Below are 24,826 nucleotides of genomic sequence, written 5' to 3'. Positions count from 1 at the left end.
ATGTTTTTCTGGAACTCTCTTGCTTTTTTTACGATCCAGCAGATGTTGGCAATTTGGTCTCTGGTTCCTCTGCCTTTTCTAAAACCAGCTTGAACATCAGGAAGTTCATGGTTTATGTATTGCTGAAGCCTGGCTTGGAGAATTGTGAGCATTACTTTACTAGCATGTGAGATGAGTGCAATTGTGCAGTAGTTTGAGCATTCTCTGGCACTGATTTTCTTTGGGATTGGAATGAAAACTGACCTTTTCCAGTACTGTGGCCACTGCTGAGTGTAGGAGATTTCTGGAGATTATGAGTGAAATGACATAGAACAAGATATAAGACATACAAGAGACAGACACACTCTGGCCAGAGGAAAAATAATAACTGTGCAAGCAAGCAAGCTCACGGTTTATTTTTCTATAGCCCCCCTGGGCAGAATTCCAGACTGTATGACCAAACTTGTTCAGTACAGCACATGTGCATAAATGTTATCGTATAGCAAAAGGGAGTGAAATTCCGGCTTACTGCAGAGTCTGTCCAGAGCCCTTATCACAAGAAGGGGATGTTCCCTTATTTGCAAGAGACCTTTAATCTCAAGGCTGTGTCTGTCTCCTTGGCAGAACATCCTGTTTGCAAGCAGCACATCTCCACTTTCCCTATTGTGGCCGCATTAACCCTTCAGCTGAGTTTTCCAAATTTGCTGGCATATTGAGTGCAGCACTTTCACAGCATCATCTTTCAGGATTTGAAATAGCTCAAGTGGAATTCCATCACCTCCACTAGCTTTGTTCATAGTGATGCTTTCTAAGGCCCACTTGACTTCACATTCCAGGATGTCTGGCTCTAGCTGAGTGATCACACCATTGTGATTATCCAGGTCGTGAAGATCTTTTTTGTACAGTTCTTCCGTGTATTCTTGCCACCTCTTCTTAATATCTTCTGCTTCTGTTAGGTCCATACCATTTCTGTCCTTTATCGAGCCCATCTTTGCATGAAATGTTCCCTTGGTATCTCTCATTTTCTTGAAGAGATCTCTAGTCTTTCCCATTCTGTTCTTCTCCTCTATTTCTTTGCATTGATCGCTGAAGAAGGCTTTCTTATCTCTTCTTGCTATTCTTTGGAACTCTGCATTCAGATGCTTTTATCATTCCTTTTCTCCTTTGCTTTTCGCTTCTCTTCTTTACACAGCTATTTGTAAGGCCTCCCCAGACAGCCATTTTGCTTTTTTGCATTTCTTTTCCATGGGGATGGTCTTGATCCCTGTCTCCTGTACAATGTCACGAACCTCCATCCATAGTTCATCAGGCACTCTATCTATCAGATCTAGGCCCTTAAATCTATTTATCACTTCCACTGTATAATCATAAGGGATTTGATTTAGGTCATACTTGAATGGTCTAGCGGTTTTCCCTACTTTCTTCAATTTAAGTCTGAATTTGGTAATAAGGAGTTCATGATCTGAGCCACAGTCAGCTCCTGGTCTTGTTTTTGGTGTCTGTATAGAGCTTCTCCATCTTTGGCTACAAATAATATAATCAATCTGATTTCAGTGTTGACCATCTGGTGATCTCCATGTGTAGAGTAAAAATAAGTTTTACAGCAAAATATCAGTAATTCCAAGGACTGGAAATGCTAATCTGAATGTAGTAGTCAAACATGAATGATTAACCCCCATGGTTACTCACTGCCTGGAGAAAAAGACTGTCCATCACCCAGGAATAATCTACTATCCAGAAATCCCTCAGAAAAAGACCCAGTGGAAGACTGGTAGAACCCTTTGAAAAATCAAAATATTTCAGTTAAAATGTATTTTAAAAATAATTTTTATTGTAAGTGAAAAGCAACAAAATCATATTGGAATGCATATAATCCTTATTAGGAGACAATAATTTTTTAATTATTGTTTTCTTTTTCTGTTGCCATTGTTTTACTTTTAAACATTGCCATTTGTGGGAATTTTATGGAAACAATATCACAAAGGATGGTACACTGTGTAAAATTAAAGGGGCAAAAAATACCATTATTTCCTAGATGTAGAATGGTGAGAATTATAGGGCATATACCCTTATGGCATAGGAGTTACATGAATTCATCTCTTGAGCATAATTTTCAAAGTAGAAGGACATCTTAGTGTACTGGGGCCCTTTCTTTAGTATCATCCCATAGAAATGATCTCCTAAGCATAAGGCCTCAAGTAAGTTGGAAATCTGCTGATTTCTAAATTTCTATCCAATCCTAATGTGCAATATGTAAATGCCATGTTGCATCAAATCAAAGATCAAAGATAACATTGATTATAACCCGCATGCCATTTTCAGAGATATTGAAATGTGAAAAAAAAGTGCATCTTAGAACACATAAGACACAGTATTATTTATGTATGGAAGTCACTTCTGGTCATTTTGGCCAAGGACAGTTTCATAAATATGAGAGCCCTATGAATCTTGAGTTCATCAATGTCAAGAGACAGAAATAAATGCCTCCATTTTTTTAGCACACATTTACAAAACATTTTCTTTGCATTGTTCTTTCACCTTTTTCTATCTTTTGTGCCCCACACACATGCTATTTCTATTTATGTATGACTGTTGCTCAGTTTTTCCCTGATGTTCTTAATTTTCAGTTGGAAATATTTTCCTTCAGTTTCCAATTTACCTCTCAAGCTGTTTGGCAAATTGTTGAACCCAGAAACTGCAGAGATTCTCATAAGCACCTGTTAGAGTGCCCATTTAAAGCATGAGTATTTAATGCCACATATTTAATTTTGTGGCATTAGTTTCTTTAGATGCTCTTTGTTAAATGCCTACTTTACTCTAGCCACTTTACTACATGTTTATGAAAAAATGATTGACCCCATGAGAAGATCTTGTGTAACACATTTTAACTGAGTACAATCAACCCAGTTAATTTAACTGTAGAGTAAGCTCTGACAGTTGTTTTTTCTTTATGTAATGGCAGTGCCTGACTTTTATCTTTGATTGCCAAGAGACATTTTCAAAGAAGGATGTCCCTTCTTTGAAGGACACATTTGCCACATAACTAGAAAAAGAGCCAGGCCAAACCCCTACCATCTCCCTACCCCCCATCTGGCTCCTCTGTTTTAGAGATCTTGGTTGATTTCCATAATTATCCATTTTGAGTCCTTGTTTTGTTTTTTTTTTTTGCTTTTCCAGCAATTTAATTTCTGTGCTCTCTGTTTAAATTCACCAATAAAAAGTGAGTGTAAAAAGTTGTTGGCCAATCCCCAATCCCAATAAAAGCAGAACTCCAGATCTGTGTCTCTCTCTCCTCCCTCCTTCCCAGTGCCCTCAGTGTGTGGCTCCAGGTATACTATGCAATTCCAAGGGCTTGTAAATATTAAAACTTTTATTTTTTTCCAAAGTTTCCTATTGCTGAGTACATTTAGCAATCATAATAAGAACCACAAGAGCCAGTCCAGCCACAAACGTTGGTTACAGGTAGGCTGAGACAATCAAAACATAATAATTGAATGCATTATTATTTCTTAGTAATTTGAAATCCTACACATACCATATATCAAACGTGTAATGTATCTGTATATGTGCTTCTATGTGTCTGTGCATGAGCTTCCCCAGTGTGATTCTGAAACATACAGGCCTGAATTCTTCTCCTTTCAATTTTCTTAGATAATTATCAGAATTTAAAAATATATATACATGTAAATAATTTACAATATGAATAAACTAAAAAGATATTGTTGCAACAAAAGTTTTTTAAAAATCAATAAAATGCAATAGCGTGATTTTAGAAGATTCTTAAAAGGTAAGGAGTAGAAGATAGCTGATTCACTGTTAAAATTAATCACTTTCTCAAAATAAATAGTAAATCTAAAAATCAATGACAAAATGTTTAAGAATCCCTTCAAAACTGAATGACAGGACAAGATATCCCATATCATCGTCTATATTCAATTTGGATTCAGGTCTTAGAACACTAAGATTACTGAGAATATAATAAAAATGGAAGGTAGAACAGACATACAAAAATTCCTGAAAATAATCCAGGATTTTAAAAAAAGGATAGATAAATAGAAGAATGAATAAATATAGCATAACTCAAAAGGAAAATAATAATACATTTTAAAATGTAAGACTAGCCTATTGATTTTGATACAATAGAAATGCTAGTCAACCTAATTGAAGATAGACAATTTTCATCAATCACATTTACTTATTATCTTTAGACAAAATTAATCACTCAGAAGCAAATCCAACATGATGGACAGAGTTTCTTCCATCTACCAAAATCATGTGCTAGGAAAATTAAGTTGCATTTCTCAAAGTGTGGTCCTTGGACCACTAATGAAATCATCACCTAGGAGTTTATTAAATGTACAGGAACTTATGATCCACTCAAAATATATTGAATCAAAATATTCATTTTAACAAAATCTTCAGGTGATTGATCTTCACGTTAAAGTTTAAGAGGCACTTTAGTAAAGCACTTCTTTATTGACAAAAGTGTGAGAATTTAGTGTGTGTGTATTAGTGGGGTTTGAGGCTTGCAAGGATTTTAAACAAGAAGTGTAAAGCCACTGAGAATTCATTTCTCTCTAATTTCCACATTTCTAATTATGTCATAAGATTATGATATTTGAAAAAGTAGATATGATTTATGCAGCAAAGACAGGCTGGCTACATTTGATTGCTGACCTATATTTTACTCATATTTGTTCCAAAGAGTATCCCCTGTATCTGCCTACAAGTAAGTATACTATAAATCTACACGGCATAACATGACTAACTCCACCAACTGAATAAATAGGATTGAGTAAGAAACTAAAGAGGCAAGCAGTAAAGGGAGAAGATATATGCTATACATCACCAAAAAAGGGCTTAGACTATATTATTTAAACACTTTGGCAAATCAATTAGAGAAAGACAGGTAATCCAATAGAAAATGGACAAAAGGATTCAGTAGATGCTTCAAAAAGAGGAATTAAAAATGAGCAGTAAACATATTAATAGAGAAGTATACTTTCATGTTAAAAGAAAATTAATATATAAAATTGATAGTATGATCTTTTCCAGAACTTGATATTCTAAACACCTAGTTAATTTATCCTGAAATATCTTGGCAGATGAGTCAAGAGCCAGAGTTGATGAATGGCTATTGGGTTTTAATATGGTCTCCAAGATCTTGTTTTACTTAATTTCCTTAGTCTGAGCCTGTGTTATAAGGTGTTAGATTCATCTCCCTTCAGTCAACCCCTACGATTTCCCATGAAATATGGTGTTAGCGCTTGCTTATAGTCAACTCCAAGGGTCCTCTAGGCTTTATAAGACAGGGCTTACAAAGCAAAAAAGGGGAGTCTAAGGATGCTTCCCAGATTCTAATATCACATTGGTAAAAAAATAATCTCAAAGAAGGTAAGATATAATTCTATTCATTCAGGATATTTGACATAATTTTCATTCCATTTTCTATCTATTTGTATTCTCAATAGATATGCTTGATGTTAAAAGCAAATCAGGAGATGCCCATGGAGATAGAAAATCTTATAGAACAACCAAGGAGAAATGGAATGTATGTGTTGATAGGGGTATGTGTCCAGAGATGTCTTAGAAATGCCCAGTATGGATGATATGTGTGAGAAGGGTGAAAGAGAATATGTTAGTCGCTCAGTCATGTCCAACTCTTTGTAGCTCCATGAACTGTAACCTACCAGGCTCCTCTGTCCTTGGAATTTTCCAGGCAAGAATACTGAAATGGGTAGCCATTTCCTCCTCCAGAGGATCTTTCCTACCGGGAGATTGAACGCAGGTCTGCTACATTGCAGGCAGATTCTTTACAGTCTGAGTCCCTGGGGAAGCCTGTATGTCTCAAAAACCACAGGATTCATTTTCTCTATGTCTCATAGGTAGATTCATGGCCTTATCAATAACCTCAGATATGCAGATGACACCACCCTTATGGCAGAAAGTGAAGAGGAGCTAAAAAGCCTCTTGATGAAAGTGAAAGAGGAGAGCGAAAAAGTTGGCTTAAAGCTCAACATTCAGAAAACGAAGACCATGGCATCTGGTCCCATCACTTCATGGGAAATAGATGGGGAGACAGTGGAAACAGTGTCAGACTTTATTTTTGGGGGCTCCAAAATCACAGCAGATGGTGACTGCAGCCATGAAATTAAAAGACGCTTACTCCTTGGAAGAAAAGTTATGACCAACCTAGATAGTATATTCAAAAGCAGAGACATTACTTTGCCAACTAAGGTCTGTCTAGTCAAGGTTATGGTTTTTCCTGTGGTCATGTATGGATGTGAGAGTTGGACTGTGAAGAAGGCTGAGCGCCGAAGAATTGATGCTTTTGAACTGTGGTGTTGGAGAAGACTCTTGAGAGTCCCTTGGACTGCAAGAAGATCCAACCAGTCCATTCTGAAGGAGATCAACCCTGGGATTTCTTTGGAAGGAATGATGCTAAAGCTGAAACTCCAGTACTTTGGCCACCTCATGCGAAGAGTTGACTCATTGGAAAAGACTTAGATGCTAGGAGGGATTGGGGGCAGGAGGAGAAGGGGATGACAGAAGATGAGATGGCTGGATGGCATCACGGACTCGATGGACGTGAGTCTGAGTGAACTCCAGGAGATGGTGATGAACAGGGAGGCCTGGCGTGCTGCGATTCACGGGGTCACAAAGAGTCGGACACAACTGAGTGAATGAACTGAACTGAACTGAGACAAATTATTGTACCTCTCTAAGACCTGTTTATTAATTATAAGGTGGACAAAATAATCATATATAACATAAATTAGGAAAAATATATAAACCATTTAGCAGGGTGTCATATTACTATATAGGGGCTTCCTGGTGGCCCAGTGGTAAAGTATCCACCTTCTAGGCAGGAGTCACAGGAGACATGAGTTCAATCCAGAGTCAGGAAGTTTCCTTAGAGGAGGAAATAGCAACCCACTCCAGTATTCTTACCAGGAAAATTGAATGGATAGAGGAACCTGGCAGGCTAAAGTCCATGGGATCTTAAAGAGTTGGACATGACTGAACAGACACAAAATGCATGCATATTATTGTATAAAATTTAAAATAAGAATAAATAATAAAATAATTAAATCTATGTGTGCTTATTCTATGCATTTAAATTAAATCTAATAGTGACTATCTCTAAAAATAATGCAGTCTTCAGGCAGTAGTGATAAAAAAGCCAGAATGCAAATGGCTACAGTCTATTGACATAAGATAATTTTAGCCATGTCTAGTATATATGGGCTTCCCTTGTGGCTCAGCAGATAAAGAATCCACCTGCAATGCAGGAGACCTGGGTTTGACCCCTGGATTGGGAAGATCCCCTGGAGAAGAGAACCTACCTACTCTAGTCTTCTGGCCTGGAGAATTCCATGGGCTGTATAGTACAAGGGGTTGCAGACAGTCGGACAGGACTGAGCAGCTTTCACTTTCACTTTTACTTTTCACCTTCATAAAGAAGCTATTTTGTATAAATGAGACTAGATTCTGTACCTGCAGAGAAAAGGAATGAAAAATTTTAGAAAAATTTATCAGTTTAATTCAATGAAGGAAAACTGACTATTTAACTGTATGAAGCAGAAAGCTTTAGGCAGTTGTTAATATACTAATACTGGGAATAAGCTAGGACATGTTCATTGATGGTGACCTATGGTATGGACCTAACAGAAGCAGAAGTTATTAAGAAGAGGTGGCAAAAATACACAGAACTATACAAAAAAGATCTTCATGACTCAGACAACCACAATGGTGTGATCACTTGCCTAGAGCCAGACATCTTGGAATGTGAAGTCAAGTGGGCTTTAGAAAGCATCACTACAAACAAAGCTAGTGGAGGTGATGGAATTCCAGTTGAGCTATTTCAAATCCTGAAAGATGATGCTGTGAAAGCACTGCACTCAGTATGCCAGAAAATTTTGAAAACTCAGCAGTGGCCACAGGACTGGAAAAGGTCAGTTTCATTCCAATCCCAAAGACAGGCAATGCCAAAGAATGCTCAGACTACCACACAATTGCACTCATCTCACATGCTAGTAAAGTAATGCTCACAATTCTCCAAGCCAGGCTTCAGCAATACATGAACTATGAACTTCCAGATGTTCAAGCTGGTTTTAGAAAAGGCAGAGGAACCAGAGATCAAATTGCCAACATCCACTGGATCATGGAAAAAGCAAGAGAGTCCCAGAAAAACATCAATTTCTGCTTTATTGATTATGCCAAAGCCTTTGACTGTGTGGATCACAATAAACTGTGGAAAATTCTGAAAAAGATGGGACTACGAGACCACCTGACCTGCCTCTTGAGAAACCAATATGCAGCTCAGGAAGCAACAGTTAGAACTGGACATGGAACAACTGACTGGTTCCAAATAGGAAAAGGAGTACATTAAGGCTGTATATTGCCACCCTGCTTATTTAACTACTATGCAGTGTACATCAGGAGAAACGCTGGACTGGAAGAAGCCCAAGCTGGAATCAAGATTGCCGGGAGAAATATCAATAACCTCAGATATGCAGATGACACCACCTTTATGGAAGAAAGTGAAGAGGAACTAAAAAACCTCTTGATGAAAGTGAAAGAGGGGAGTGAAAAAGTTGGCTTAAAGCTCAACATTCAGAAAATGAAGATCATGGCACCTGGTCCCATCACTTCATGGGAAATAGATGGGGAAACAGTAGAAATAGTGTCAGACTTTATTTTGGGGGCTCCAAAATCACTGTGGATAGTGATTGCAGCCGTGAAATTAAAAGACGCTTACTCCTTGGAAGGAAAGTTATGACCAACCTAGATAACATATTAAAAAACAGAGACATCACTTTGCCAACAAAGGTCCGTCTAGTCAAGTTATGGTTTTTCCAGTGGTCATGTATGGATGTGAGATCTGGACTGTGAAGAAAGCTGAGCACTGAAGAATTGATGCTTTCGAACTGTGGTGTTGGAGAAGACTCTTGAGAGTGCCTTGGACTGCAAGGAGATCCAACCAGTCCATTCTAAAGGAGATCAGTCCTGGGTGTTCATTGGAAGGACTGATGCTGAACCTGAAACTCCAATACTTTGGCCACCTCATGTGAAGAGTTGACTCATTGGAAAAGACTCTGATGCTGGAAGGGATTGAGGGCAGGAGGAGAAGGGGATGACAGAGGATGAGGTGGCTGGATGGCATCACCTACTCGATGGACATGAGTTTGAGTGAACTCTGGGAGTTGATGATGGACAGGGAGGCCTGGCGTGCTGCGACTCATGGGGTCGCAAAGTGTTGGACATGACTGAGCAACTGAACTGAACTGACTAAATGTATCCTGTTGAGAACAGTTTCTGGAAAAAACCTTCTGGCTAATCCTGTTATCTTAAAATGTAAATTATGGGAGTGAATCTAGTAAAGTCTTTACAATCTCCAGACATTCTTTTGATTCATTGTAATAACATTAAAAAGCATATAACTCCATTGCTAACACTAGTGAGGGTACACTCTTTCTGCCCCCTTCTGATGTCCCTGTCAGAAGCTTTCTCTTCTTGTTTTATATCTTAATAAAACTTTAATACACAAAAACTCTGAGCAATCAAGCCTCATCTCTGGCCCCAGATTGAATTCTTCTCCTTTGGAGGCCAAGAATCCTGGCGTTTTTGTGGTTCAGCAACAACCTTTCAAAAGGAAATGCCAAAAAATGCTCAAATTACCACACAATTGCATTCATCTCATATGCTAGCAAAGTAATGTTCACAATTCTCCAAACCAGGCTCAACAATACATGAACTGTGAACTTCCAGATGTTCAAGATGGATTTAGAAAAGGCAGAGGAACCAGAGATCAAATTGCCAACACCCACTGGATCATCAAAAGAACAAGAGAGTTCCAGAAAAATATCTACTTCTGCTTTATTGACTATGCCAAAGCCTTTGACTGTGTGTATCACAACACACTGTGGAAAATTCTTCAAGAGATGGGAATACCAGACCATCTGACCTGTCTCCCGAGAAATCTTTATGAAGGTCAAGAAGCAACAGTTAGAACTTGACATGGAACAACAGACTGGTTCCAAATAGGGAAAGGACTATGTCAAGGCTGTATTTTTTTCACCCTGCTCATTTCACTTATATGCAGAGTACATCATGCAAAATGCCAGGCTGGATGAAGCACAGGCTGGAATCAAGATTGCTGTCAGAAATATCAGTAACCTCAGATATGCAGATGACACCACCCTTATGGCAGAAAGCAAAGAACTAAAGAGCCTCTTATGAAAGTGAAAGAGAGTGAAAAAGTTGGCTTAAACTCAACATTCAGAAAAGTAAATCATGGCATCAGGTCCCGTTACTTCATGGAAAGTGAGAGACTTTTATTTGGGGGGGCTCCAAAATCACTGCAGATGGTGAAATTGAAAGACGTTTGTTCCTTGGAAGAAAAGCTATGACCAACCTAGACAGCATATTATAAAGCAGAGATATTACTTTACTAACAAAGATCAATCTAGTCAAAGCTATGTTTTCTCCAGTAGTCATGTATGGATGTGAGAGTTGAGCTATAAAGAAAGCTGAATGCCAAAGAATTGATGCCCCTCAACTGTGGTGTTGGAGAAGACTCTTGAGAGTTCTTGGACAGCAAGGAGATCCAACCAGTGCATCCTAAAGGAAATCAATCCTGAATATTCATTGGAAGGACTGATGTTGAAGCAGAAACCCCAATACTTTGGCCACCTGATGCAAAGAACTGACTCATTTGAAAGACCTTGATGCTAGGAAAGACTGAAGGCAGGAGGAGAAGGGGATGACAGAGGATGAGATGGCTGGATGGCATCACTGACTCAATGGACATGAGTTTGATTATACTCCAGGAGTTGGTGATGAATAGGGAAGCCTAGCTTGCTGCAGTCCATGGGGTCACGAAGAGTTGGATCTGACTGAGTGACTATTGAACTGAACTAAACTGAACTGAACTGATGGTTAAAGCGGTCCGTATAGTCAGGAAAATACAACTATATATTTTCTAAAGGAAATTTTTAACTTTAAAACTATATAATTATGAATTTTCAGTTCTGCCATTACTTCAAGTCTATATCCTATCAGAGATATGCAGATTTGATTTTATATATATATGAGTTAATTTATGAATCCCCCTACTCATAGTAAAGTTTGCTTTTCCCTTCAAGATTTTGTTTTTATAAAACTAAGTTAGGAAAACCATAAAATTGGAGATCTGATTTTATGAAATTCAGCCATGAGTAGCTTCATGTGGTCAAAAGGTTGTTTGGAATTTTTAGTTATATAAAGTCCAAATTGACTGAGGCTTTCACAAAATGAAACAAATAGCTGGATGAAGAAGCAAGTCAGATTCTTCTCATTTTTTTTTTAGTTGTTGTTGTTGTTTGTTTGTTTGTTTGACTTTTCTTACAACCTGAACTGACAGTTTAAATAGACTATTTACCTTAAGAAGTTCCTGAGTTGTCTTAGTTCTATGACCTACATTTTATAAAAAAGAAATATCTTCTTTATTTAGGAAATTTCCATCTCCACTGAGGCAAGCACCTGGTTAAGTATCTTTTTTACGCGTCATGGCTCCTCTTAACGACACCAACATTGAAGTTGTTAGATTCTTCCTTACTGGGATCCCTGGACTGGAAAAGAGTCACTTCTGGATATCCATCTCTCCTGGGTAACTTCACCATCCTTTTCTTTATTAAGACAGAGCCAAGCCTCCATGAACCCATGTACTATTTCCTTTCCATGCTATCCATCTCTGACCTAGTGTTGTCCCTGTCGTCCTTACCCACCACTTTGGGACTGTTCCTGTTTGGTGTCCATGGAATTCATGCAGCTGCATGCTTTGCCCAGGAATTCTTTATCCATCTATTCACAGTCACTGAAGCCTCTGTGCTATTGGTAATGGCATTTGACCAGTATGTGGCTATCCACAACCCTCCTAGATACAGCACAATCTTAACCAGCTCCTGAATCATCAAAACAGGGGTCTTGGTGACTTCCAAGAATATTATATTGATTATTCCACTGCCCTTTCTGTTGCAAAGGCTGACATACTGTCATCAAAACCTGCTCTTACACTCCACTGTCTCCACCAGGGTGTCATGAAGGTGGCCTGCTCTGACAACAGAGTCAATGTTGTCTATGGACTCTGTGCTGCCCTTTCTACTATTTTGGATTTTCTGTTTATTACTTTCTCCTACATGATGATCTTAAAGACAATACTGGGCATTGCAACCTCCAGAGAGCAGCCTAAGGCCCTCAACACCCACATCTCTCATATCTGTGCTGTGCTTATCTTCTATGTGCCCATGCTGAGTGCAGCCATGCTCCACCAATTTGCCAGTGATGTGTCTCCTATGATCCACATTCTCATGGCTGATGTTTTCCTACTGGTGCCTTTCCTGATGAATCCCGCTGTGTCCTGTGTGAAGACCCATCAAATCTGTGAAAAGGTTAAGGGGAAATTTTGTTCAAAAAGAAGTTTATCAATGCAATAAGAAAGGGAGTAAACTTATAAGTGGTAAGTAAATAAACTGTATAGCCAGGGGAAAGCATGATCTAGAGGAATCATCTTGTGTTTTATGGTTAGAACTCATAGAGTAAATGGCTTTAATACTGAGTATACTTAGTACCCTCAGTGTCCCTGAGATCTTGAGAAAATTACTTCCATTCTTTTTCTCAGATTGAACATCTAAAAATTCAAGACTTCAATGATGACTAGAAGCCTCTACTTCTTGAATTTTAAAATGCATGCCAATAAAGTAGGAGAACTTACCTATAACAATGCCTATGTTAAAAGAAAAATATATAGTTTCCATACTTTCACTTTCCTAGCTAATAAAAGTATACTAGAGGAAAGACTGAGTGTTTCTTCCTTTTTTAATTCATAATAATGCAGTTTATATATCTAATTCCTGAACTCCAAAGCTCCGTATACATGTTCTCTGATTTAAGAATCTGTGTGCATGTATAGTTAAATGCATGCAACTTTTTTTTGTTTGTTTCTTAGCTCTTCTTTTCCTCTTCTCTTCTATCTATCAGACATGTGTAAATCACTCTAGTCCTTCAGGCAACTAGTATTAGTAGGTAAACGTATTTCTGTAAAGACTGTACTACCTACATTTGAGTCAGGAAAATGCCAAATGGGAATGCTGTGCTTACTGAAGGACATTTAAAAACTCAGGAACTAACTGCCAATAGTTCACTCAGACCTTTAGCAATGGTTGTGAATCCTTTCTTTCATACAACATAAACTGACATGTACGTTGATGGGATTACCACTATTAAACATGATTTGCATTTCTCAAATAACTATTTGCAATAGTCTATTTTTTTGGTATTTATGTAATATGTATGCATTTACCTTTCTGGGGCATATTTTTCTAAATAATATTAATCACCTTCAACTTTATCAGATAATTACCTCTAATTTTGTCTGCACATATTTTCTGTTAGTTTTTTAAACTTTCTTGAAACATATTTTGTTTAATAACTAAAACATTTAGAGTTAATGATCAGACACTTTTGAGAATAAACAAAAATGGAATTGTACGTAAAATGTCATATATACATATTTTGTATTGTTTATAATTTTATATACATATTTCATATGAATTCTCATACATAATACACATTGAAATATATTCATTAGCAAATATTTTTAAAATATTGGTTGGCCAATCAAATCATTTTAAACAAAAATGATTTCAAACATGAAATTTTCTCTGAAAGTAAATAAATTTCTATCCTTGTACAAGCTTTGTTTACAAGTTTTGAATTAGACAATGGTTTATGGTTGCTAAAGGAAACCAAAAATAAAATTTTGATACTCTAATTTTTCAATGCTTTGGTTAAAGATGTCTAACCGACTTTGAACAAAAATATAAAAATTGTTTAAAGGATGAGTTCTCTGGGAAGATCAACCTAGACAGCATATTAAAAAGCTGAGACATTATTTTGTCAACAAAGGCCTGTCTAGTCAAAGCTATGGTTTCTCCAGTAGTCATGTATGGGTGTGCAGCTGATCTATAAAGAAAGCTGAGTACTGACAAATTTAGGCTTTTGAACTGTGGTGTTGGAGAAGACTCTTAAGAGTTGCTTGGACTACAAGGAGATTAAACCAGTCCATCCTACAGGATTAGAAGGACTGATATTGAAGCTGAAACTCCAGTACTTTGGCCACCTGATGCGAACTGACTCATTTGAAAAGACCCTGATGCTGGAAAAGATTGAAGGCAGGAGGAGAAGGGGATGACAGAGGATGAGATGGTTCGATGGCATCACCGATGCATGAGTTTAGTAGGCTCTGGGAGTTGGTGATGGACAGGGAAGCCTGGTGTGCTGCAGTCCATGGGGTCACAAAGAGTTGGACACGACTGAGCAACTGAACTGAACTCAACACCAAATTATTCCGGTTTACCAGACACTCCTTCAGAGGCTCACCTAGCTTTAAAATCTGATTGAAAGTGATTAGTCAGTAAAAGAGAATCCTGATTATTCTTTCACTATAATGCTAAAGATTTTCTTTCTTTTTAAATTAAACATCAGATTTGCCTTAAAATTTTGTTACTTCAGTTATTCTAAACGTATACGTAAAAAGAAAATAGGCTGGAAGAATTGTCTGGATGTAGTCATGAATTATGTCTGCACCACAACTATCCCAAGAACATTGTGAACAGTTTCCTAATTTCTCAAGAGCATTGTTTTTTACCACACTATTGTCCTAACAAATATGAACTTATATCTAAATTTTTTTAATGTATATCTAATGTTGAGCTCCTTAATTGAATTCAAAATAGCATTTGCAATAGGACCACATGTTTTATAGAATAAAATGTGAACCCAAAACATGTTCAAAATCTTTGAATCATGACTTGGAATAACATTATTTAAACAACTTGTATACCTGATTGATTTTTAGAGTGACTTTAGCATCAACTTATATAACTGATTGATTTTTAGAGTGACTTTAAAATCATGGTGGGTAAGGCATCTCTTATTTGTCCTCCCTCCAGCAACAAAAACAAAAATTAACCACCCATCCATGAACAGCAAAGTGCTTCTGCGGAATCCAGTACCACATTTCAAGGAACCTAGATAGGTCACACACAGCCATGCATTCGTAATAGGCAGACAGACCTTGCTATATGGTGTGGTCTCCTAGAGAGCTATGAACTAGTTCCAGTCTCTCTGGGCCTAGGTCCTTTAGCACTTGGAAAATACTGATTGGGGTAGACACCCCATGAGTGAGAGAGCTTTGTGGAAGTCCAGATTTCCAGAAAAATTCCAGCATGCCATTGGAGCAAAAAATATATGAGTTTCAATGTCCTAGAGTGTATGAGAAGAACAGTTAGACTTTCTATGAATCACTCCTTCCTAAGACAGCTAAGTTTAGAGAGAAGTGAGACCTTCTCAGTCCCTTGATTTCCCCTGCAGGGGAAAGGGAGCATGGTTGACTTGACACCCAGCTTCCCCAGCTGTGCAGGAAACTACAAAAGTGACTTATTTCTCATGTAGCATCCAAAGCACCAAATCATAAGCTCCATAACTGAAAAGAGGAAAAATATCAGGAGAAGGGCAGATAAAATTCTCAGAGGTTATTAAAGGGCAGTGGTCCCTGATGACTATGTAGCGATGACTATGTAGCGAACTCCATTAGGAAGTCTGTCTATGAGCCAATGGGAAAGTATCACCTGAAGATCTTCCCAACTGGTAAAAAAAGAAAAATCAAGAGGTGGAAGGACAGGTTAAAACACTTTTGCACAGCAAAATAAACAATCAACAAAATGAAAAAGCAGCCTACATAGTGGGAGAATATATTTGCAAAACATTTATCTAATAAGTGATAATCTCCAAAATATATAAGGAACATACAACTCAATAATAATAATAAAACAATCAACCTGATTAAAAAATGAGCAGAGGAACTAAATAAATAATTCTCCGAGAAAATATGCAAATGGCCAGAGGATATAGGAAAGAATGTTCAACATCACTAATCATCAGGGAATCGCAAATCCAAATTGGTTGAGAAATAAAGATAATAACTATACAACAGGCCCATTTTTGGCAAACTAGAATCACTCTACCAGTTGTTTTAATAATGATGCTTACCGAGAATCCATTGTGTAAGCCATCCTGTTGAGGTCTTTCCTCCAATTGTTTAAATCAGTCTAAAAGAAGCTGTTCAATCATGATTAAGAAACCCATAGTTTAAGAGTGAAGACTGGGGACTTCACTGGTGGCTCAGTGGTAAAGAATCCACCGGCCAATGTAACGGACACAGACTCAATCCCTGATCTGGGAAGATCCCACGTGCCTGGAGCCACTAAGCCTGTGGGCCGCAACTGCTGAGGCTGTGCTTCACAGCCCGGGAGCCACAACTACTGAGAATACATGCTGCAGATACTCAAGTCCCAGTGCCTAGAGCTCATGCTCCACAACAAAAGAAGCCACTGCAATGAGAAGCCCCGCCCACCGCAACTAGAAAGTAGCCTCCGCTTGCTGTAACTAGAGAAAGCCCGCACAGCAACAAAGATCCAGCACAGCCAAAATTAAATAAATAGATAATTTTTAAAAAGAAGTGGATGTAGGCAGATCTTTAAAAAAACTGAAGAAAAAAAAGACTGAAAGCTGTTATTTAATATCATACAACAACCTAAATGGGAAAAGAATTTGAAAAGACTAGATACATGTATGTGTGTCTTAGTCGCAGTCGTGTCTGACTCTTTGTGACCCCATGGACTGTAGCCTGCCAGGTTCCTTGTCCGTGGGATTCACCAGGCAAGAACACTGGAGTGGGTTGCCATGCCCTTCTCCAGGGGATTTTCCCAACCCAGGGATTGAACCTAGGTCTCCTGCATTGCAGGTGGATTCTTTACCATCTGAGTCACCAGGGAAGCCCAGATACATATATATGTATAACTAAATCACTTTGCTATACACCTGAAACTAACAAAAAATTGTTAAATCTACTGTACTTCAATATAAATTTTTTTAAAAAATGTTAAAAAGACTGAAGGCTGATAAGGACTATCCTTTTCCCTAAATGCAAACCAAAGTACGTTAGCAGTTGACTCTAAAACATGTCAGAATACTTAATAGTATCAGGGTCTGTGTTTTAAAAAAAGAGAGAGAAGAGGTTCCTTTTCTTAGATATCAGTTCAATTCAGTTCATTTCAGTCGCTCAATCATGCCTGACTCTTTGCAACCCCATGAATTGCAGCACGCTGGGCCTCCCTGTCCATCACCAACTCCCGGAGTTCACTCAGACTCACATCCATCGAGTCAGTGATGCCATCCAGCCATCTCATCCTCTGTCATCCCTTTCTCCTCCTGCCCCCAATCCCTCCCAGCATCAGAGTCTTTTCCAATGAGTCAGCTCTTTGCATGAGGTGGCCAAAGTACTGGAGTTTCAGCTTTAGCATCATTCCTTCCAAAGAAATCCCAGGGTTGATCTCCTTCAGAATGGACTGATTGGATCTCCTTGCAGTCCAAGGCACTCTCAAAAGTCTTCTCCAACACCACAGTTCAAAAGCATCAATTCTTCAGCGCTCAGCCTTCTTCACAGTCCAACTCTCACATCCATACACGACCACAGGAAAAACCATAGCTTTGACTAGACGGACCTTATTCGGCAAAGTAATGTCTGCTTTTGAATATACTATCTAGGTTGGTCATAACTTTCCTTCCAAGGAGCAAGCGTCTTTTAATTTCATGGCTGCAGTCACCATCTGCAGTGATTCTGGAGCCCCCCAAAATAAAGCCTGACACTATTTCCACTGTTTCCCCATCTATTTCCCATGAAGTGATGGGACCAGATGCCATGATCTTTATTTTCTGAATGTTGAGCTTTAAGCCAACTTTTTCTCTCTCCACTTTCACTTTGATCAAGAGGCTTTTTAGTTCCTCTTCACTTTCTGCCATAAGCGTGGTGTCATCTGCATATCTGAGGTTATTGATATTTCTCCTGGCAATCTTGATTCCAGCTTGTGTTTCTTCCAGTCCAGCGTTTCTCATGATGTACTCTGCATAGAAGTTAAATAAGCAGGGTGACAGTATACAGCCTTGACGTAGTCCTTTTCCTATATGGAACCAGTCTGTTTTTCCATGTCCAGTTCTAACTGTTGCTTCCTAACCTAAGGACATAATTTCTCTGGACATTAAGTCATATGTCCTAGGTTGCTGGATATAAAGTATCAGAGATAAGGTTAGGATCAACTATATGTTTTATCTGAATCTGAATCAAAACATTTTCTTGTGTAATACTTCTCTTCAATCTGAGCTAGTGCTTTCTTACACAATTTCAGAAAATGAAATCTGTTAGTACAAACATCCTTTTGAATATATCCCTTGCCTACATACAAGATTAGGGTTTCTCAGCCTCTCACAGCCTCCTTCTCTAGCCAAGTGCTTTGAGAATTCTTCAGGGAATTTTCAACCTCAGCTGAGGCCCCAAGGGAGAAGCTGCTGGGCTCTTTAAAAGAACCCTGTGTTTCAAGCAGGAAATCTTATAGTTGAGCTATCATTTTTCCTGAGTTCTGACTGGAAGTAATGCACCCAACTCACTTTTCTCTCCAGCTGTTGCTGCTCAGGTATGTAATAAAAAAAAAAAAGAAAAAGAAAAATTACTGGGGCACATAGAATCAGACACTGAACTCTCAATCTTGGTTACTTCTGAATCTCCAAATCAAATCATAGAATTAGTCAAGGAAGTTTTGAGAAGCAGATGGCCTGGGGATAGTCAGTCCTCACTTTGTCATTGTCTGTGACCCTGTAAAAGTCATCTTCATCGTCCATTTTAATTCTTGCTGCCTTTCATCTCTTTCCTCCTCATTAGGAATATTATTAATAGTTCCTCTACCTTTAAAACTAAAATTGTGATCTCTACTTTGCTTACCTTAAAACTGTATTATGATAATGAAATATTAAAATGAATTTGATCATACTCTGTAACACCAATATTTAGTGTAACACTTTACACTAATATGAGGTCATAATTGTCCTTCAGAGTAACTTTGCAGACAGTCACCAACATAGATGTTGATCATTGTAAATACCATTGTGTGCAATTAACACATATATATGGAATTTAGAAAGATGGCAATGACGACCCTGTATGCAGGACAGCAAAGGAGACACAGATGTGTATAATGGACTTTTGGACTCAGAGGGAGAGGAAGAGGGTGGGATGATTTGGGAGAATGGCATTGTAACATGTATACTATCATGTAAGAATCGAATCACCAGTCTATGTCCGACGCAGGATACAGCATGCTTGGGGCTGGTGCATGGTGATGACCCAGAGAGATGTTATGGGGAGGGAGGTGGGAGGGGGGTTCAAGTTTGGGAACGCATGTACACCCGTGGTGGATTCATGTCAATGTATGGCAAAACCAATACAGTATTGTAAAGTAAAATAAAGTAAAAATAAAAATTAAAAGAAAAAAAAAGAATAAGAGACAGAGGGAGTCAGATGTCATTGAAATCTGTTTAGCCCATCTCTTCTCTATTTCTGCTGCAGACTCTAGGACAACATCCCTTTACACCAATAAAGTAGAGCTTAAGGGTAGTTCAAGGGTGTATGATGTTGTCTAGTGTCAGCTGACACTTCTCTGATCCATTAATCTGGAGGAAGTGGAGATAATAATTGGTGTGGGATACTATGGATGCAACTTTTCATTAAGCAGGCAGAGTGAAGCTTCTCTGTCTGGAGATATATGATGAAATAGATGGTTTCTACCTCTTCTATTTCTCAAACTCTCTGAAATCTCTCCATGTGGAATGGATGGAAACCAGCTTGACTGAGTCTGCTGGCTGAAAAGTCACATGTTTAAACTCTTATTTGTATCTCCACTTAACATACGGAAAATTTTTCCTTCTTTATTATCATTCATTTTTAAGGTTTTGTTGAAACTATTTTTCTTCCATCAATGTTCACAGTGTTGGACTCAGATTGCATTGTTGTCTGTGCCACCAACAGCATGCTATTCAAATCTTATGATATTCCCTTCTTCCTTCACAGCCCGTCTTCTCTCCAAGTCTCCACTTTTCTCCTGCTTTTCTCTTGTTTGCTAGAAGTGCCTCTTTATATTTGTTTGTTTGTTTGTTTCTCCTTTGGGATCATAAAACAACATTAATTTCAGTATTATATTAATTATTGCATTATTATCTGTTTTACTACTTGTTTTGATTTGTAGTTTGAATGGCAAAATCTTGGCATGGACATTTTGTCTTTCTTTATTCTCAGCCATTCAATGCTTCTTCACTTTATTGATTAATAAAAGAAGCTTTTTTGAAAGAGTACCCTCAACTTTCCATCTCTCTTCCTTAAAATATCCCATTTTCACCTATCATGTAGATTTTTTCCTGGAGGAAAATTACAAGTAACATACACTTCTTACATATTTCTGCCCATTCACTGATAGTGTAAGCCTCTATGGTCTTTCTCCAATCTATGGAAATATTCTCTGAAAAATCAATAATGAACTCACCATCATAAGTGCAATGCCTTTTAAAAAACCCACATCTTACACCATCTCTTTTTCTTAGTCAACAGTAGTGATTTGACTTCAGTAACATTATACACTACTATTTTTATCCTATTTCTTTTCTCCAATCTCTGTCTCTTTTCTAGTTCTAATTTTATGTTCTACTCTCCTGTAAAATAGTTTCCAGTATTATGAACAGAGCCTTGTCTTTTCTTCCACACTGCATCTCCTAGCAATTTTCTGCATATTCTTGGGAGATATCCTATAACTCAAGCCTCCACTCAACGCAAAAATCACTACCTATAATACCCTCTAGACAATCTCCCCCAAAATTTCTTTTTAAGTTAACATTCAGCATGTCCCAACTGAGCTTAGTCCCCAGAACACATCTCCTCTCATCTGTCATGTACATAGTTGAAATGGTTGTAGATACATATATCTTGGTATAGTTTTGTTTTGTTTTTTGATGTTTTTAAAAATTATCTGACTTTTGTAAGACCTAAAGTGCCATGTAGTAGTAGGCTACAGTACTAGCAGAACAGTAATAGGAAATATAATGTAAGACAATAATGTAGACTCTGGAATACCCTATCAGAGTTTGAATTCCATACTCAACCCTTACTTGCTCCGTAAATTTACCCAGGTCATTTCATCTTTCTGGGCTATGGTTTTCTCACCTGTAATATGCTGCTTAAAATAGAATCTATCTATTGATAATGTGATCATTGTGAGAGTTGAATGGCATAATAAACTCTAAGCACTTAGGAAGGTGACAGAAAGATAACATATTAAACATTAGCTATTTTAAGCTTTTTATGCATGTGATGGAGAAGGCAATGGCACCCCACTCCAGTACTCTTGCCTGGAAAATCCCACGGACAAAGGAGCCTGGTAGGCTGCAGTCCATGGGGTTGCTACTAGTTGGACACAACTGAGCGACTTCACTTTCACTTTTCACTTTCATGCATTGGAGAAGGACATGGCAACCCACTCCAGTGTTCTTGCCTGGAGAATCCCAGGGATAGGGGAGCCTGGTGGGCTGCCGTCCATGGGGTCGCACAGAGTCGGACACGACTGAAGCGACTTAGCAGCAGCAGCAGCATACATGTGATAAATAATATACTAGTCACACTACATTAATATACATAGAACCCATTAGAGTGTGGCTTACAATAAACAGAACTGAATAAAAGTTCAGAAGGCAGAGGTAAGGGAGAGCCTGGTTTCAGATATTATAGGACAGACATATACCTCTGTGTCATATTATCCAAACCCCAGAGGCACAGCTTACTCTGAGAGCCTTAAGATAGACTTTCCTTAGGCTAGAGATTAGAGGCTTTTCCTGACTATTTCAGGTTTGTCTTTGGTATCACTGTTTTAGAGTTAATGTTTCCCACCTCCTTATCTCCATTTCTACATCTAGCCTCAGCTTAACCACCGTGATGACAGAAACACACATCTCTCCTAATGTCTCTCAGAACTAAGCCCTGAAGCACCCTGTCCTAGAAGTTTTTTTTTTTTTTTTTTTTGAAAACTGCCTTTTCAGACATTTCTCAGTTCCAGACTTCAAATTTGCACATCGACATTTGCCTCCTCAGCCATCAAAGGTTTTATGTAAATTCAGGAAAGTGATCACTCTGGTCACGAGTTACAAGCTTAAGTAGTCCAACAAATATTTACTCAATGCTTCCCCTGCATTCCCCTGAGGGCCAGGCACTGTGGAATGAAAGACAGTCCCCAGCCAGGTTACAAATACGTTTGAAGGCTCTTGATATGCAGCTGATTCTAGAAGACAGTTATGCAGAATGGTGTGTATAGTACCAGTTCCACATATAGATGGTGCCGCTTTAAGCGCTTTGCTGATTGAATTGGAGATTTTTTTTTTTTCAGGGAGGAACATATGGAAAAGGTGACATCTGAGGTGACCTCATTAAACTACTGAGAGTCCAATACAGAGGGACATATCACCATAAGCCTAAATCACACAGCATCCATGAGCTATAGAAATCACCTATGACAATCACCTTCCTAGACCTTCCAGAAAAGGCTAATAGATAGGTGCCCCAATTCTTTGCCAATTCATCTGTAGATCCTTCCTGGATCACTGACCCCCAAGATAGGTGAGTGAGCATTCAGCCCTGTCATTCTTCAGAAATCCCATTCTATATTGCAGGTTGGTGAATTCAAGGTTATGAAGTCATGAGAATCCTATATAATAGCAGCCTCCAGAAAGCTACTTTCTTCCTGACGGGCTTCCAAGGTCTGGAAGATCTCCACAGCTGGATCTCTATTCCCTTCTGCTTCATCTATTTGACAGTTATCATAGGCAACCTTACCATCATCCATGTCATCCGTACTGATGTCACCATCCATGTCATCCGTACTGATGTCACCCTCCATGAACCCATGTACTATTTCTTGGCCATGCTTGCCCTCACAGACCTGGGCCTTTGCCTTTCTACACTGCCCACTGTGATGGGCATCTTCTGGTTTGATGCCAGAGAAATTGGTATCCCTGCCTGCTTCACTCAGCTCTTCTTCATCCATACTTTGTCCCTGGTGGAGTCTTCAGTCCTGTTATCCATGTCCATTGACCGCTGTGTAGCCATCTGCAACCCACTGCATTATTCCACAGTCTTGACACCTGCACGTGTCATCAGGATGGGGCTGAGCTCAGTGTTCAGAAGTGCGCTGCTCATCCTTCCCCTGCCATTCCTCCTGAAGCGCTTCCAGTACTGCCACTCCCATGTGCTGGCCCACGCCTACTGTCTACACCTAGAGATCGTGAAGCTGGCCTGCTCTAGCATTATCGTCAATCACATCTATGGGCTCTTTGTCGTGGCCTGCACTGTTGGTGTGGACTCACTGCTCATCTTCCTCTCTTATGCCCTTATCCTCCGTACTGTGTTAAGCATTGCCTCCCACCATGAGCGACTTCGGGCCCTTAACACCTGTGTCTCGCATATCTGTGCTGTGCTCCCCTTCTACATCCCCATGATTGGCTTGTCTCTTGTGCACCGCTTCGGCGAACATCTGCCCCGCACTGTACACCTCCTCATGTCATATGTGTATCTGCTGGTCCCACCGCTCATGAACCCCATTGTCTACAGCATCAAGACCAAGCAAATCCGCCAACGCATTGTTAAGAAGTTTGAGTTTATAAAATCACTCAGGGGTTTTCAGCGGGATTAGTTTAGAGAAAGAGAAGTTTGGGGCATAAAACCCATAGATATTTTTTATTTTAGCTGTCCCTATTGCTCAGACAGTAAAGGATCTGCCTGCAACGCAGGAGACCTGAGTTTGATACCTGAGTCAGGAAGATCCCCTGGAGAAGGGAATGACAATCCACTCTAGTATTCTTGCCTGGAGAATCCCATGGACTGAGGATCCTGGCAGGCTACAGTCCATGGGGTCGCAAAGGGTTGGACACGACTGAGTGGCTAACACTACTACTACTAGGGAAAAGTAGCAATCTCCCAATTATCAATAAAAAGGAAATATGCAATATACAGCATGCGTGACCTTGGGAAAATTACTCAATTTCTCTCTATTTTAGTTTCCTCAATTGCAGAATGAAAATGTAAATTATTATATTACCTTCCTTATAGAAATATTGTAAAGATTAAATGAGATCATTCACGTAACTCTGTAACACAGTGCCTGAAGTGTTATCAAGTCTCAACAAATATTGCCTATTATTACTTGGAAAAAATCCAAAAGAGTACACAAATTTCATCTTTTACTCCTCTAGTCAGTGGAATTTGATCAGAGATTTATATATTTAAATTTGCATTTTGGTTAATTGCTTTATCATAAGTATCACTTTTATTCGTTTGCAACAGACTTGCAGATACACATACCTATGCCTCAGTTAATAACTTTTCATGAGGCTTCTTGCTAAGTTAAGAAAAAGAAGACACTCTAGGAGCTTGAGGTAAGTTCTCCAGTTAGAACAACAGCAAAGCAATAATCATAGTTGAGCCTTTTAGAAGGTAGTTAAGGTTTAGGGTAATCATCCATCATCTGAATAACTAGTCAAGGGATTTAATTTCTTTCTTCCATTATCCTGTTATTACAGGGGTGAAAAGTGAGAGAAACACATGCATATTTTGTTTTTTGCAAGATGTTTTTCTCATGTCGATGTCTAGCCTTAATAAACAACACACACACACACACATACACACAATATACACAGAACTGCAAAAAAGGTTTAATATATATGGATTGAATAAATCAACACATGAAGGAACCAATGAGTGAATTAATCAAAACAGCTTCATCTTTCTAGATAAGACTATTTCTTAAAGAGATTGTTTTTCTTCATTTTGTATGCTTCAGTTCAATTTTTATCTGTCTCCTGCAATATCAGGAAAGATGTA

The 24,826-nt window shown here is 38.6% G+C and overlaps 1 protein-coding gene and 1 pseudogene across 1 annotated transcript; both read left to right on the top strand.

Moving 5' to 3' along the window:
• On the top strand, nt 11,529-12,455 carry LOC102169780 (annotated as a pseudogene).
• LOC102179792 (olfactory receptor 51G1) lies at nt 22,647-23,639 on the top strand. Its single transcript, XM_005689825.2, has one exon. The coding sequence runs from the start codon at nt 22,647-22,649 to the stop codon at nt 23,637-23,639; it is 993 nt and encodes a 330-aa protein (XP_005689882.2).

The sequence above is a fragment of the Capra hircus genome, chromosome 15, assembly GCF_001704415.2.
Source record: "Capra hircus breed San Clemente chromosome 15, ASM170441v1, whole genome shotgun sequence".
NCBI classification, from domain to species: Eukaryota; Metazoa; Chordata; class Mammalia; order Artiodactyla; family Bovidae; genus Capra; species Capra hircus.
Note: the sequence above shows the minus strand (reverse complement) of the source record. Positions and strands in the feature narration are given on the sequence as shown.

Excerpts from the sequence above, each read along its gene's own strand:
- LOC102179792 (XM_005689825.2), top strand. The coding sequence starts at position 22,647 with ATGAGAATCCTATATAATAGCAGCCTCCAGAAAGCTACTTTCTTCCTG.